Source organism: Electrophorus electricus, chromosome 13 (genome assembly GCF_013358815.1).
Source record: "Electrophorus electricus isolate fEleEle1 chromosome 13, fEleEle1.pri, whole genome shotgun sequence".
NCBI classification, from domain to species: domain Eukaryota; kingdom Metazoa; phylum Chordata; class Actinopteri; order Gymnotiformes; family Gymnotidae; genus Electrophorus; species Electrophorus electricus.
The window spans coordinates 9,817,903-9,835,570 of NC_049547.1; the positions used below are offsets into that span (position 1 = coordinate 9,817,903).

General features: G+C 44.9%; 1 protein-coding gene across 4 annotated transcripts in view; it reads left to right on the plus strand.

Annotated features, from left to right (window-relative positions):
* LOC113579355 (neuronal PAS domain-containing protein 3) overlaps positions 1 to 17,668 on the plus strand; it is a 219,504-nt gene that overhangs the window by 97,291 nt on the left and 104,545 nt on the right. For all 4 annotated transcript variants that reach the window (XM_027013213.2, XM_027013212.2, XM_027013214.2 and 1 more), the window contains one exon: positions 10,983 to 11,065. In XM_027013213.2, coding sequence (XP_026869014.2) covers positions 10,983 to 11,065 — 83 coding nt within the window. The remainder of the gene's footprint in view (positions 1 to 10,982; positions 11,066 to 17,668) is intronic.

A 17,668-nucleotide genomic window follows, 5' to 3' on the forward strand; every position in this document is an offset into this window, starting at 1 on the left:
GCTCCCTGCTCATGCTGCTGCTACACACACACACACACACACACACACTCATACACACCGACACATACACTCATGCACATTCACACATACAAACTCACACACAGACGTGCACACTCATACATACACACCCTCACACATACTCATACCCACACTCACATCTGTTCAAATACTGACTGGGCCCACACACTATAGTCTTACAGCAGATCACTCTCACTGAGTATGAGCCTACACAACACATACACACACAGATAGAGAGGTTGGGCTCGCAACCTGTTTATGGTGATCAGATGATGAAATGCTAAAGCATTACAGTTTTATGCTTTTTCCAACACACATGTTCTCTGAGACCATATTAAAGTTTACTTTTAAACCATATTAAGACTTGGTGTATCACAAACGTAGGCATAGATTGGAATTAGGAATAAGATTATAATGAGACTCATGAAGGTATGCCCCAGAGCTGCAGTAGAAATATGTGCTGCTTCAACATTTCAGTCATACTTCATCTGGAAGAGTGTAATACTCTAGAGTGTAATGTCCTAGAGTGTAATGTCCAAAGGGGGATACTCTATACTGTAATGCCCTAGAGTATAATGTTCTAGAATGTAATACTCTAGACTGTAATGTCCTAGAGTGTAATGTCCTAGCATGTAATACTCTACTGTAATGTCCTAGAGTGTAATTGCTCTAGAGTGTAATGTCCAAGAGTGTAATACTCTAGAGTGTAATGTCCTAGAGTATAATGTCCAAGATTGTAATGTTCTAGACTGTAAAGTCCTAGATTGCAATACTCTAGACTGCAATGTCCAAGAGTGTAATACTCTAGACTGCAATGTCCTAGAGTGTAATGCTCTAGAGTGTAATGTCCAAGAGTGTAATACTCTAGAGTGTAATGCCCTAGAGTGTAATGTGTAAGAGTATAATGCTCTAGTGTATAATGTGTAAGAGTGTAATGTTCTAGAGTGTAATGTTCTGTTGTGTAATGTCTAAGAGTGTAATGTTCTAGTGTGTAATGTTCTAGAGTATTATGTTCTAGTGTGTAATGTGTAAGACTGTAATGCTCTAGAGTGTAATGTGTAAGAGAATAATGTTCCAGAATGTAATGTCTAAGAGTATAATGTTCTAGAGTGTAACACCTAAGAGTATAATGTTCTAGAGTGTAATGTTCTAGAGTGTAATGTCGCTTTCAGCAGCATGATCAGTGGCTGCAGTGTGTCATTATTGGGTGAAAAGCAAGAACGAATCTTATGCCTGAACATATTGATCACTGCTGGGATCATAATGAGAAAACACAACATCTCCTTTATCGCTAAGTGGTGTGTGTATGTGTGTGTGTTCAGTCCATTTAACTTCCTAGGCTTCCTGCACTATTATGTTAACAAATAAGTCATTATTTTTATCTATGGCCTTCCTTCAGGATTTAGCACTAGCGGTTGACATTACATTTTACCTTGATCCACTACAGCGTGTCTTAATAAGAGTCCTGTTGTTGTGGGAAGCTGGCTGGGGCCAGAGCTCCTACCTTTCCCTGGGTAAGTCTGTAGTCAGGGCCTCTGTGGTGGAACATGCCACTATAGGTTGGCTCCTAATTACCCGCTCCCACACACGCTCCCAATATTCCCCTGGTGCTAATATTTTTCTGCCTCAACGACTCATTATGTTGTTTGGCAGACTGAAACATCAGCCTTTCAATGTCTGAGCAACATGCCTCATGTTACCCATCCCCCCCACCACACACACACACACACACACACACACACTTCCCCCTCATCTCTCCCTCCCTCTTCCCTCCATACCTCCAGTGTGTTTCCACAACTGCCTCCAACACTTTTACATCACCATCAGTACCATGAGTCTCTTCCACTGCTCTTCTCCAGGAAATTTCATCTGTTGCAGAAACAGAAAGAGTAGAGCATCTGTGATTGCTATGGCGGAGCGTGCAGTCCTCTCTTCTTGTATGCTGTATGTACTCTGTTCATTTTACGGGACATGTGCCACCTTTCCCTTCTATCTCTTTACATGACCTTTTCTGTTTTACACACACACACACACACACACACACACACACACAATATTCTTTACTGTATGTTGACATTGGGCATTTTGCCAAGAGGAGTAGTGTATTTCAAGACAAGGACAGGAATAGGTGTGTGTGTGTGTGTGTGTGTGTGTGTGTGTGTGTGTGTGAGAGGGAGATTCATTTGGTGTGTGTTGAAGCAGAGGAGTGTGTGTGTGTCTGGTGGCTGTTGCAGTGGGCTGAGAGCGTGAGCCTTCCGGAAGGCACAGACTTCATGCTACATTGAGTGGCCTTGATGCTTTTTAGCCTCTCACAGGCACACACCTCAACCATGACATTGAGCATTATTTGTTTCACTCCGGAAAGAGGATAGAAAGAAATGCCCCAAGACCAGAGGCAGGAGCGTAAACGTGAGCTTCCTTTTTCAGCATATAGACAGGCTGTTAGAGTAGATATTCCTTGCTGTAGTCACGGTGCCAGAGTGTGACAGCGTTCAGCTTTGGCTTGGGTGTCCACAAACAGAATTTTTCCACTCGTCCTCATCAGGGTTGTGTGAACGTGTATAAATTATTAAACTATATAAGCAAACTTAGCAGTCAAATGCTTCGAGTACTTCAAGATTTATTGGTCTCCTACAGCCAGTCTGGATCCTCCGTACGGAACACCTCAGTCCTCTGGAATGTGTTAAGGGCCGTTTGAATTTCACGGGTAATTATGCCTTTTGCCGTTTTCCCTCGAAGTATGAAAGCAGCTTCTCCTCTCGCCATCATTCTTTTCACTGGAAATGTCCCCTCAAGTTCAGGCCTGTCTCAGCTCATGTATGTGAGTATTATTTATCAACTTCAGACATTAGAAAGGTGTGGAAAAAGGCCGGGCCACTACAGGGCCACTCCTCCTTTTCTTTTCGGGTGCACATTCATGACAGTCACACAGTCACACAAAAACTGCCGGAACACCACAGCTCCCTCCCCACACGTTTTGGAAGCGGGTCCGTGCAGTTTGCGGGGCATGGGTACACACCGGGCCCGGCTGCGTTTATTAAGACGCGCCCTGCACAGCGCTTGAGTAATAGGTGGTTTGTTTACGTGCATGACTCTGCTCTGGAGCAGGGCCCGCCCCTACCTTGAATGAATGCATTTCCAAATTAGATGAGATTCTTTGTCTTTTTTTTTCATCCTTTTCTTGCACTTCCGCTCGTATCGATTCGCGCACGGTGCACCTTGAACTTGACCTCCCTCATGTTGCTCAGTGTCAATAACCGTGTCCTGTTCCACCTTTCCTCGATGGAGGAAGAAATTGATGAAGGTTGTTTAGCATGAGAGAGTCTTAGGACTCTAAGATCCATATGCATTTTGGAGTGGTCAGTGTTAGCCTTTTCTAGCTAGTCTCCGTGAAATGTCCCTTGTCCATTACAAGTCCATAATTATGGGAATGGGGAACCCTTTCCTGTCATTAAATCTTAAATATACATAAAGCTATATGACATTTATGTAAAGCTGCATAGAGCCTATCACTGACACTCTTTAAGTTGTGCTGGTATGTCAGATTGTTTAATTGAAATGAGCGATTTTATCTCAGTTTCCAGTGAGGCATATTCTGTGTATGTTGATGCTAGTCTGTCGCTATCTCTCTCTCTCTCTCTCTCTCTCTCTCTCTCTCTCTCTCTCTCTCTCTCTCCACTCTCTGCGTTCACTCTCTCTCTCTCTCTCTCTCTCTCTCCACTCTCTGCGTTCACTCTCTCTCTCTCTCTCTCTCTCCACTCTCTGCGTTCACTCTCTCTCTCTCTCTCTCTCTCCACTCTCTGCATTCACACTCTCTCTCTCTCTCTCTCTCCACTCTCTGTGTTCACTCTCTCTCTCTCTCTCTCTCTCTCTCTCTCTCTCTCTCTCTCTCTCTCTCTGGCTCTGTCTATCTCTCCCTCCACTCTCTGCGTTCACTCTCTCTCTCTCTCTCTCCACTCTCTGCATTCACACTCTCTCTCTCTCTCTCTCTCTCTCTCCACTCTCTGTGTTCACTCTCTCTCTCTCTCTCTCTCTGGCTCTCTCTCTCTCTCTCTCTCTCTCTCTCTCTCCCTCTCTCTCTCTCTCTCTCCCTCTCCACTCTCTGCGTTCACTGTTTGTCTCTCTCTCGCCTCCCCCCGCCCGTGTGTTTTGATATGGATCGTGAGTGGACAGCACTTGTCAGACGTCGTCCTGCTCTCTCTCTCTCTCAGCCCTCTTATCTCGCTATCTGACACAGTTGTTTCTGGCCATGACGAGAGAAAATGGCAGGATGACAAAATACCAAATCACTTCAGCGTAGATGTCAGAGCCACTGGAAGCCTCCCATAGACAATTATTCCTCGCTGTGCGCCTCTTCAACGTGTAATCTCACATCACCGGAACAACCAAACTGGGGATTTCCACTTGGGCTGCATGCATTTCCTTTACATGCGTAATATGAAGAGATAATGCAGACAAACCAGTGAACAAACCTTCCAGAAGCTTCTTTAGCTGTCTGGAATCTAAAAATGATAATACTGCTTCCTTCTTCACTATATTAGTAGCCTTGTTATGATTCTCACAATATGGTGCTGCCTTTAAAGGGATGGTTCCAAATATCGACAGTTAAACACGTCTGTGTGTGTTTATCCTAGAATAATCATAGGAAGATTTGACCAGTTTTGACCAGTTCCTGCCTCTGCATCAAATTCAGTAGTGTCAGCACACAGCAAAATGTTTCCGTGAATTCATCTGTCTCTGGGTCTCTGGACAAAAAGAGTATTCATTTCCAAAATCTGAGGACTGCTCCTTAAATCCAAATTATACACGTCCTTTTATAATACTAGCTATATAATGGCAGCCTATATTGTCATTTATGAATTGCATGAAATAAGGTGTGGCCGTGGCGGTGTGAGGGGGCTGGGTAGTGTTGGGGGACGTGTGGGGGAGAAAGAGGCGGGTACACAGGGGGGCTAGCCAGCTATCATTGGTGCAGAACCAAGCCGCTTAAAATTTGATGATATAAACGAGGAGAAAGATGAGCGTGGATTATTATTACACAAGTCATCATGAAAACTTAATTTAGTCAATGGTGTTTAAAAAACGAATTTAAACTAATGGTTCAGCCTCCACCTTCGTGACCATGACTTCTTCAGAAACCCAGCGAGCGCTGTGGGATCAGGAGCTGTCATTATCTCTGGCCACTGCATTATTTAAGTTTTGTTCTGGGAAACTGGATTACAGATTGACCGGCAGAGAACAAAAATGCACATTTTCAACCAGAGGAAATTTAGTCATTGAATTGTATTTATTTATTTTTTATTACAATTGGATTGCCCCCTTGCAGTCAGTTTAGTGGGTTTACACACAACAAAGATGACACCAATCAATGCTCTGAATCCACAATACATTTCAAATAGAGTCTACATATCAAATAAAATCTTCATCTGATGCACTCCTCATATAGAATCTACCTTACATACCTACAGAATCTACAATTTATTTAGAATTTATATCTCATACAGAATGTACATTTCATGTAGTACATACATCTCATTTAGAATTTACTCATATATAATATAAACCACATATATGTCAGATAGAATATATGTCCACCTTCTGAGTAAATGTGTTATTCGTTACATCGACACAAAATGGCCGAGAAGTTCCAAAGGCTTGCACATTTTCCTGTGCAACTTTATGACAGTAAAAATGAATGAAGCTGTTTGTTAGTGTTATACAGTTAGGTATGCAAGCATGAAAGTGTGTGTGTGTGTGTGTGTGTGTGTGTGTGCACAGGTGAGTATGTGAGTGGTGTGTGTGAGTGTGTGTGTGTGTGTGTGTGTGTGTGCGCACAGGTGAGTATGTGAGTGGTGTGTGTGAGTGTGTGTGTGTGTGTGTGTGTGTGTGTGTGTGTGTGTGTGTGCGCGCACAGGTGAGTATGTGAGTGGTGTGTGTGTGTGTGTGTGTGTGTGTGTGTGTGTGTGTGTGCGCACAGGTGAGTATGTGAGTGGTGTGTGTGAGTGTGTGTGTGTGTGTGCGCACAGGTGAGTATGTGAGTGGTGTGTGTGAGTGTGTGTGTGTGTGTGTGTGTGTGTGTGCGCACAGGTGAGTATGTGAGTGGTGTGTGTGAGTGTGTGTGTGTGTGTGTGTGTGTGTGTATATGTGCACAGGTGAGTATGTGAGTGGTGTGTGTGAGTGTGTGTGTGTGTGTGTGTGTGTGTGTGTGTGTGTGTGCGCGCACAGGTGAGTATGTGAGTGGTGTGTGTGAGTGTGTGTGTGTGTGTGTGTGTGTGTGCGCACAGGTGAGTATGTGAGTGGTGTGTGTGTGTGTGTGTGTGTGTGTGTGTGTGCGCACAGGTGAGTATGTGAGTGGTGTGTGTGTGTGTGTGTGTGTGTGTGTGTGTGTGTGTATATGTGCACAGGTGAGTATGTGAGTGGTGTGTGTGAGTGTGTGTGTGTGTGTGTGTGTGTGTGTGCGCGCACAGGTGAGTATGTGAGTGGTGTGTGTGTGTGTGTGTGTGTGTGTGTGTGTGCGCGCACAGGTGAGTATGTGAGTGGTGTGTGTGAGTGTGTGTGTGTGTGTGTGTGTGCGCACAGGTGAGTATGTGAGTGGTGTGTGTGAGTGTGTGTGTGTGTGTGTGTGTGTGTATATGTGCACAGGTGAGTATGTGAGTGGTGTGTGTGAGTGTGTGTGTGTGTGTGTGTGTGTGTGTGTGCACGCGCAGGTGGATTTGTGAGTGGTGTTGTGCTCAGCTTTAATTGGAGTGTGTCTAGGGGCCTATCAATTAAGCCCTATTGTGTGTCGCTCAGTGAGGAAGCTAGCCTGTCTAATGAGAGGAGACATGGAGGAGAGACGGAAGCAAATGAATGGAGAGAACAGGGGAGAAATTTGACATTGTTGTGCTGTTAAGCACTAAATCAAAGCAATTAGAATCGAAAGAAAGATCTTTTTAACTCATAAACATCATTTTAGTTTGCCATCATCAAATAAATGTGTCCAACTGCAGTATTGGCAGGCACTCTATAGGAACATCCGTCCTGTTTTCAAATCTTTTTTTGCTTTTAGCCTCTGGTATAAAAAGAAATAAATGATTTGATGACTAATGAAATAAACGATTGCTGTGGCTGTACGTGGTGTAACTGGCGTGGGCTGCGTGGTGGAGGTGGGTTTGGCGCGTGAGCTCGTGCTGCTGATACGCTTACTGCAGTGCATCTAAGAACCCAAATCTCCCTCCTTTGTTGCGGCTCTCCAAGAGCACCTGGCCGGGGGGGAACGATCAAAACCCCTCCGCAGGCTCTCTGAAAGCAGGGCGATGCCTGGCCAATGGCGCGGTCCCGCCGGGAGTAGCTCCGGGACCCGCAGGGAGGCGGCCGGCGTGCGCGGTGTCCTCCGAGAGCTCGCCGACAGCCTGATGAATTGAGCTCAACACTTGCCAAAGCGGCCGCCGCTGATGCCAGCTGCCAGTTGAGCATTTACACTCTGTTAATTGAATTGGCAATTTGTGTACCGGTAGCTGCCCCTGAGCTGGGGCGAGGCAGGGTGCTGCCATTAAGCCCTGCTAATCCAGGAGCAGGGAATAAGAGCGCTAAGCTTCACGAGAAATGACTGCAGATTTAAAATGACAGTCAGGGGCCATGTTGCCAATTTCCCATTAAACAAGAAATAAATTAACAATAGCAATAATGTTGACTTATAAAACAGAAAGTTAAATTGACTTTGAGATAGTACGGCAGTTTGAAATTGCCACTGTGTGGAGAATCAGATTACACCCTCTACCGGCTCACGCCAAAAGCTGGTTACGGCATGACAGTGTTAGGCACCAACATTAAATATTGGAGCTGTTAAATGGGAACTGATATTTTCTTATAATAAAATGGCATTAGTGTAAATCAGGGAAGGCCTTTACGCCATTTGCATGTGCATGAATTTGAGACAAGGATTTGTGAATAATGCACATTGCCGTTGCACAGAGCAGGAACATGAATACTCGCACCACATGACATCAGCTTGAGGCCTGAAGAAGAACCTGAGAACACCTGCATTCAGTACACTCATATTTAATACCCATCAAGGCACCTAATGCCATGATTGTATATATCTATATCTGTTCCACAGCAAATATGAATACACATTGGAAGTTCTACAGGGTTTTTTTCTTTATATATATATATATATATATATATATATATATATATATATATATATATATATACACACACACACAGAGACACACACTGCAGTTACTCACCTGCAATCTTTTTCAGATATAAATCTTATACAAATATCTATGTGAATCTGTGCGGTGTGACGCCCCTGTAACAGGGATTAGCAGCAGGTGATGGTACGCAGCCCCTGCAATAGTCACTGTGGAGTCCCCAGCTCTTTCCCTGCTTGCCTTTCATTTATCAATTTTGGCATAAGCAAAATGAAGCAGATTATTAGAGCATAATGCCTGGGATCAATATACAATTATATTTATCTCCATGGCTTCTCAGATGCCTGCAGAGGAGCTCTGACTCTCCAGCACTGTGCTGCCTACACACACCTGCCTCAGGTCTGCCTTGGCCCTCATCTCATCTCACTGAATCGCAGACATGATATGTATGTAGGACGCGGGGACTGCACGTTGTGATGGATGCGGAGAGTACCCTTCAGAGCCCCTCCCTCATCTGCACTTATTAAAAATGAAAGGTGAATTTTTTTTGTGGGTGTACCTATATTTATTTATTTTACAGTGATATCTGTTTCATTTTATTGTTTGCGCATTCTGTTTGTCTTTTTGCTTGCTTTGTTTATGTCTATTTATTGTTCTGTGGCTTGTGAGCTTATTTGTCTAGACGTTAGACGTTATAGAGAAAGTGGGTTAGTGTCAGAACCTGGGCTGGTCACGACAGGGTGGAGCTGGCTCCAGAGTGTTCTGTTGGTTCTTTATGACATCACCGTCCTCTCCGTTTTATTGGTTCCTCGTAGCTGCTGCTGATTGGTCGATTTTGGCATCACAGCTGCACATTCCACTGTTTCACCGATCATCAAGGAATCTCAGCAGCACGCCGAAGGTCAAAGCAAAGTCCTCACAATGAGATTCACCAAAGTGCCGCTTCCAGTTATTTACAAAGTCAAGCGGAGTGAAATCTTTGCTTAACACACAACAACCTACAGGCCACCGTCTGCTGTCGCCTTCATCATCTTTAGTTTTGTTTTGTTTTTTCCCCCATTCAGATCCATTTAGCATTTTTCCTTTATTTTGTCCTCCTGAGATGCCATACTTGACACTTGGCTGTGGGTGTCAAGGGAGGTCCTGCTGTGCTAGGTAGCAGTGTGCATGTGCTAGGCCATGTGACTAGCTAACGGCACCCTCGGTAGAAGCAGCAGTGCGGTGTAAGCCGAATGGCTCGGTTCTGGCCTCTGTACCCAACCAGCATGCCAAGTTTAACATTTCAACTTCTTTATTATGAAATATTAACCACCATCTACTTTGGAGTTTGAAAAGATCCCCAAGGTCAGGAAACGTTCTGTGTGCAGAGCAATCTCTCCCTGATTTTCATGCAGTGCTCATTCAAAGGCAAGGATCCTTATGATGAGGGCTATTGTACTGGCAAAGGAGAATCATTTCCTCCTCGGACTCGACACGGATAGAGGAAGATAATTGAAGTTGGTCAAGTGTGCTTTGATCTTTGATATTTTCTTCTGTCTTCTTACATGATCTGACTGTTATAGGTGTGTGTGTCTGTGTGCGTGTGTGTGTGTGTGTGTGTGTGCATGTGTGTGTGTGTGTGTGTGGCGGTCATATCTGTGTGGGTGTGCACAGCTACGGGTGTGTATGAGAATCTGTTCAATAAACGCGTATACCAGATCAAAACAATGTCATAAGAAGAAGCCGATAGGTTGTGACTAATAAGGGTGTATAATAAGTGTGTGTAAGCGCGTGGGTCTGTGTTTGCCTTCTCAGTTCCAGTCTGCTGTTCTTGGGGTGTAACAGCTCCCTCTGCTGTGAGCTGTTGTGTGGTCCTGTTAGCTGTGCCATGGTGGTGACCCCCAACACCCCCCCACCCCCACCCCCCTTGCAATGGCTTTCCCTAACCCACCTGCCCCAGGGACAGAACTGCTAGCTCCCCTGCGTCCCCCAGCGTGTCTGCCTCTGTGTCTCCACTAGCCCAGACTCTCCTCGGGGCCTGACACAGGGCTAAATGCTGAAAGCATAACTGCAGGGAAGAGGAGCAGATTTCCCGCGGCCGCTCTGAAGGACGCCAGCCCCTCGTACGCAGTCTTCGCTCTCCCGCCCCCCAGAGCCACTTCGTCTGGTCCTCTCCCTGGGTCCCTCTGCCCCGGCCCCTTTCGCCAATACCCTGTTTGCTCTTGGTCCTTGAGACTCCTTAATGGCCCTTCAATTCTTTTATTACACCATTAATTGCAGTTAATTCTGCAACATTACCCGAACGCCTGGCTAAGCTTGGAAAATTAAGTACACAGCACTTTGTTATAAAATTCTCAGTAATGAGCTCTGGTGGGACAGGGTCTGTTAAGTTGGAAATCACCCCAGGCCATTTTTTAGCTGTAGCGTTCTCAGTGCCCTAGCCTGCTTTAAAGTTGTAGACCTGGAAAAAAAATGCCCTAAGGGCACTGTTCACTGGGTGCAGCACAGGCGAATCAATGCCCTGATATTATCCCTCATATAAACAGTGGGCTTAGTGGCCCTGTAGGCGCCGGGAGATGGGTGCAGGCCATAAGTAGGCTTTGATTTGCATCTGTGGATTTTCAGTAGCAGGGGGTTAGTATTACTCAGGTAGAAGTGTTTGTTATCAGTTTACCATATCTGCTTAAATCATGCTAGGAGATTCCGTTTTGAAGTCTATTTGGAATTACTAATGTATGGATGTGTATGCGTGCACACACAGACACACACACACACACACACACACACAAATACACAAACTCACACGTATACAGACTAACATTTACACTGCTCTTTTGCTTTTCTCAGCTATTGGCTCTCAGCGGAGGAGGAGCCCCAGTGCAGTTGCTACAGAGATCTTTGAGCCTCACCTGGGCAGCCACATCCTGCAGGTAGGTGGAGCTTAAGTCTGTCCTGGGCATGCCATGCTCACAGTGGATTTATCTATACATGCAGGTGTCCCATTGCATTGAGTCAAGCACACAAACTCCCTATCAACACAGTGAAGCACTGAGTGTGATGTCCATGTTGTCTACACTGATAAATCCTACTGTCCCTTCTGGCTGGCACGTAGCTAATGCAAATGAACATTATTACCCTGGGCACAGGCAATCAGAGTTTTGTCAGGTAAGAAGTGAGTCAAAACCAGATGAAATGCCAAGCATTCCTGGATGTTTTAAAGTCTTTTTAGCTAAAAGCCTTTTTTTTTTTTTTTTTTTTTTTGTAAACCGTAAATACCGTATATACAGAGAACTATATGAGACTGGATAGGAGTTGCAGTGAAAAGTACATGTTGTTCAACTACAGTTAATCTTCTGTTAGACATATTACATTCTCAAACAACCAGCCACTTTAATCCTCCCTGCTCATACTCATGATAAAATATATTATGAAAAATATATATCATAAAGTACTGTCAAAATTATGTGCCTGTCTTTACCTGTTGTATAATCCTCAGTGAACTGCCAAATTGAGAGGTTTGCTAAACTGTTATTTTGTGTCTGGCCTTGGATATCATTGTATTATTACTGAAGTTTTTTTTTTTTTTTTAAACCATATTTTCACTGAAAAATAGTTGATATGCAGATTAGCACTGAGGATATTAATCGCTCGTGTTATTGTGGGGTTTCTGTTAGAGACGGGCTGGAAGTCTCTTAGGTTAAACAATTATTAATCTGTTACTTTGATTTCCCTTTAAACACAGCTCCTTCATTCAGAAAAAGAAAAGCAGTGTTAGGAAGGCGTGCGGTGGTATAGATATCTGTGGTCTCAGGGGAGAGAGATGACAGGCATATGGAGGATGTGTGGGTGCTATTACGCATGAGCTAAATGAGAAGTGACATCTCACTGCGCTTACCTGCGAAGCGCAAGTACACGCAGAGCTCAGGGGAGCGGGGGAGGGGAGGCTAGTGCCTCCACAGAAGAACGCCTCTCCTCCCATGTTCAACCAGAGAACGGGTGTCCTCTCAGATCCCCCGGAACGACACAGAACAGAAAGTGCAATTTCCACCAGTCACCTGTGTCCGTAAAGCGGATTAGGAATATTTAAATAGCGCTCTGCGGTTCCGTGAACCACCACCACTCCTCCCTCTCCGACAGGTTAAGAGTCTGACAGGGAAGAGTGGAAATTTATAATTAACATCAATACAGGCCTGGAAGTCTGTCGAGGCGTGGCCTTTTCCAGAAAGGACTTGTTCCTGGCAAATTGTCCCCATTAATCTTCACCTTAATTGATTGTGAAAAGTTTTAGGATGACATTTAAAAAAAAAGCGAGCTCGGCCAGTGATTGATCTGGGGAAGATGAACTAATAATGGATGCAGGGCAGTCATTACTTGTTGAGCAGGGTGGCTAATTTTAGACAGATTAGACCATGTATGATAGTGCTTAATAAAGAGAACAGAGATGAGCTGCTGCACTAATGTTACCTGCAGTCACACACACACTCTCTCTCTCTCTCTTCTTATGGAATGATTCCATATCCTTATATAAAAATTGATATAAAGCCTAATGTGTATAGTGCATATTTTATGTCCATAGATGCAATGGACTTAATGCATGATATACAGTTGTGAAACAAAGCTTGGCTACCTTATCTGCAGTTGTCAAGAGTTCTCTTAAACATTTTTTCATCATTTAAATCATAACGAATAATAACATTTTACAAACGACACATCCATTTTATCATGCAGTTTAGCAGACAAGTCAGTAATATGTCAGACATTTTACAGCTCATGTCATCTGAAGTTTTTCAATAATAAATTGATTAATTGTTCTGCCCTAATTGTATTTCAACAAATATCTATTTTGAATTGCAAGTAACCAACATTGTGTGTGTGTGTGTATGTGTGCCCGCGTGTTTGTGTTTATGTGCCAGAGCAGATCAAACTCACATTACAACACCTGACACCAATTAGCCCCTTTTCAAGAGGTCATTATTTTAGAGGCTCACCTACTCTTTCCATCAATGACCTTGAATGTTTAAACCAGTCACGTTGTTCCATGAACATGTAGCAGTTTAAATATTTGACATTTTATTTATTATGACTTAAATACATATTAAAAATGAGAAATACAAATATTTTTCAAAGGAATTCATTAGTTTAATTAATTAATTTAATCACATTTTAAGTGACATTCCTATAGGAATCCAGACAGGTTTTCAAGTATTTTCCCATAGCTGTATATACATGTGGCTTTATGTCCTTTCTGGACTACCATACTGCTCTTTGTGCTGCCGGGGGCTGTGATTGGCTGCCCTACTTGACCTGGGGACGGGCTCGCCACAGAAAGCCCTCTGTGCTCTTTGTTTACCCACAAATACACAGAATAAATTTACCACCCAGTTTTGTCAACCCAGATAATCAATTAGCTGATTTAATATGCAGGCCTGCATGTGAGGGCAGCTGCTTTCTCTCTCTCTCTCTCTCTCTCTCTCTCTCTCTCTCTCTCTCTCTCTCTCATTCTTGTTTTTCTTTTTCTCCTCCTGCTCCATTTCCTCAAATGGATCTGCCTTTTTACTAGTGTTTAATGTCATGGCACAGTTATATCAATATTGTTTTTTTGTTTTCACACACACACACACACACACACACACACACACACACACACACACACACACACACACACACACACAAAGATATTTAAGAAAAGGCTGTTTTCATTTGCATGGCCAAAACCAAAGGAACTTGTGGACATGATCCTCTGTGTGTGCCAGCCAGAGTGGTACATTTACTCACAATTACCTTCATCTTCCACCTTCATCTTCCACCTTCATCTTCCACCAGCCACCCTACTCCTCCTCCTCCTCCTCTGTCCGGCTGAGAGGCGGGCGTGGCATCACACCCCCACCAGCAGCAGATCGGCACTCTAGGCCTGATGGAGAAGCGCGCCCCTCTGGTCAGCTCCAGAACTGCGCCTCCAGCACCCGGATCATAGTTAGCTCGGGATAAATTATAGATGCAGGGTAACTTTTTAAAGGCTGATAAAAGCTCAGCTGCCTGTGAAGGTCAGACATCTGCAGAGAGAGAGAGCCACTGCCTTTATGACAGTCAAGACTGGCAGTGTAATTAGGCGTGATGCACACGGTGGTTTACCACAGGCACTGAATGGCTGGGCACACAGTGTGCCATATGCACGGTGACCTTGACAACAGCAGAGAGCCTTAAGGGTTAAGAGGCTTTCGCACACACACTACAGACTGGACACAAGCTGAAGCACAGAGAGGACAGGTCGTGTAAGAGTGACGGAGGCCTTTTCTGCTGGGTTATGGAGGTGCTTTCCAGGGGTTATGCAGGGCTTATGGAGGCATTATGGGGAGTTTATGTTGAAATGTGTTGGGTTTCCACTGAATATGTTCCACTCTTCCTTGCTATGGTAGTAAATGTATTGACTCAGACACGGTATAGCAGATGTGACATTGTGCAGCACAGCCATATTCCAGCACTGTCTACAGTCTTTCCTTAATATTTTCATAATTACAGGTAGCGAGTTACAAATATGGCTTTTGGAAAGCTATACTTATAAGATTAAAACATATATAACAGTTTTCAAGTCGTAGCAATCCTTTTCTAACAAGTGTAACATCTGTCTATAGTCTTGTTCTGGGTGGAGAGCAAGTGAGCCTATTATAGCGTCCCAGAATGCAACACCGTGGCTCGTCTCAGGGAAATGTCTGTACCGTGGCTTTTCTCTGCCTTTACTTCTGCGGTTCTGGAAAACTGCTGTAATGGATCTGGAGACGCGACCTGCTCTGATATGGACACTAGGTTTGCCAGGGTCATGAAAACAGTGTATGTGAGGAAAAAAAACAAACAAAAAAAACGATGTATGTTAGGAAACAAAAAGTTTCCTGTTGCCTGGAAGAGCTTTTGATGTGTTTTAATGATAAAGGATGAAGAAAGAGCGTTGTTTTCTTGTAAGGATGAAGGGTAGCTCTCATCGACAGAGAGGCTTAATTACACCATGCGTGCGTGTGTGCTTGTGTTTGTGTGCGCGCGTGTGTGTGTATGTGTGTAAGCTTCTTTCTGCACCTGTAGAAAGTAACAGTAACAGGGCACTGAATGCATCCTAATCTGGCTGGTGGCTCAGCTTCTCTGAGCCACTTTTTCATCCACTCCACTTTACTTTGGATTCTTATGGCGCTTTGCTCTTTTTTCTGCTCCTGTTTGTTTTTCACTTCGTCTTTGTTGTTCTCGTCTAAGACTCGTGTGTGATAATGGGGCGCAGATTAAAAAAAAAACAAGCGCGCCGGCACACACGCACATGGATGCGTGCACACACACAGACACACGTGCACACACACATTTTGAGAACCCTTCGATCTCCACACTGGCGGAACGCACGAAGACGGCAGCTTCAGAAATGACAGCTGTTTACATTTGCATAACATCAAGGCGGAGCGAGGCAGTGTCTTTGAGGCCGTCTGTGTGCAGCTGTCACAGGCTGTAATCGCAGGTTGATTTGTGGTTCACATGAATCGCCATCACGCCTCCGCCAAACCTCGCGCACTCAGAGCCAGCGGCAGTGGTTGGAGAAGCGGCGCATAGCCAGGGCATTTTTCACCTGCTAGTGCCTGACAGGCAGAGCCTGCGTTCCCTCCCAGGCATGCGAATCAGGCTCGCCCTTCAGCCTCTCCGTTGCCTGTGGGGCTGAAGGCCATAGTTGGGTCTGCAGTGGTCCCTAATGCAGGAGGTTAATTAGGAAAATGTTGGAAATAGGCTTTGTGTTGAGTCTCTCGTTCCAGACAAAACAGTCTAGGAATGTGTCCCGCTCTGAAAGGATAGAGCAAGTCCTATACACAGCCGTACCAACCACCTGCCACTCACTGCTGGTATATACAGAGAATGTGAGTGTGTGTGTGTGTGTTCCTCTATGTGCTGTATGTGCACTGGTGTATTACAAACATCTATACAGTAAGTGTGTGTGCATATGCATATGTGGGTGTGGATAAGTGTGTGTGTGTGTGTGTGTGTGTGTGTGTGTGTGTGTGCGGTGCATGCATATACACTCAGTGCCCTTAAATGCCGCAGCCTGCGATACTCCACCCTGAGCTGAGCATTCCACACACACTCCCATAGTCCTGCACTATTCTGAACAAGCCTTTCCATCCCAGCCTGCCAGAATTCTTCTGGAATTATATCCCTCTCAGTTAATATATATTACTCCTTCACCACAGCTGACCATGGAAGGCTGCAGTGGACACTTGATGTGCACGTGGATGTGGGACGTACCAGCACAAGCTGCTGGGCATAAACAGCGTCACCAATCGACAAGAGCACTAACGAATGCACTAACGAGCACTAACGAATGCACTAACGAGCACTAACGAATGCACTAATGAGTACAGTAACGTAACGAGTGCGGTGGTGAACACAATAATGGGCGGGGCAACAGGTCTGGTAAAAGATGTAGTAACGGGTGTAGTCACATACTGTCCCCTGCCCCTGTCGCCCATGCTGCGAGTAGACGGGTGAATCCTACTGTTGTCTCGATCGAAGCAGTCCCAGCCGCTCCTGTGGAGAGTTCTGGAAGCTAGAGACGACCTGGTTCATACTGTCAACTGCAGCATTGCTGAAAACTCTGCGTCGTTGTCATGGTCATACGGTATTATCAGATCAGTGGAATTCCCGAGTGTGTCTTCACAGACCCCGTCTAACCACACAGAACTGAAATATGTGCATGTCAAAACACGGGCAGAGTAAGTGCTCTGGTCTGATTCTAGGATGACCACTTGCTCCGCATTCGTTTTTGCTTGTGTGTGTGTGTGTGTGTGTGTGTGTGTGTGTGTGTGTGTGTGTGTGTATGTTTATGTGTGTGAGCTACATGTATTTTCATCAGGCTTGGCTGCATGACCGTGGAGAAAAACATGTTTTGCAGTGTGTCCATCACGGAGGTGGAGGGAGCGGTCCATCAGCCGGTGCGGGGGGTGGGCGCCCGAGCTCTGCACTTCGGCCTATAGCTCCGCTGCCTGAGCCCTGCTGCAGCTTCTCCATTGTTGACTAATTTGCTGTTGAAAGCAAACATGTCAGAGCTCTTCCTGCCGTGGTTCACTTGCTTGCATAACATAATGGGAGCAAAATTTACATATCTATAAACACACAGACATGCAAACACACCGAGTCAAACAGCGTTCAGTGGATCTCATGTCTGTGTTGGATAGGTTTCTGACAGACATTCATTTATGACGCTGTCCAGGCCAGCTGATGAGACTTCACACTGCTCTGATCCTTACTCTCTCTCTCACACTCTCCCTCAATCTCTCTCTCACTCCCTCCCTCTCACTCTCCCTCACTCTCTCTCTCACTCTGTCCCTCACTCTCCCTCAATCTCTTTCTTTAGATTTGGAACCGTCATGCATCTGTAGCATTCAGCACGCCCTCTATGGGGACGGATTCTCCTCAAGGCAGGCATGCTGGGATATGTACAGCCCACTGGAACTAATGCACTCGAATGCATTTGTTTCGTTGCTAATATGGAGTGATTACATTTGGGGTGA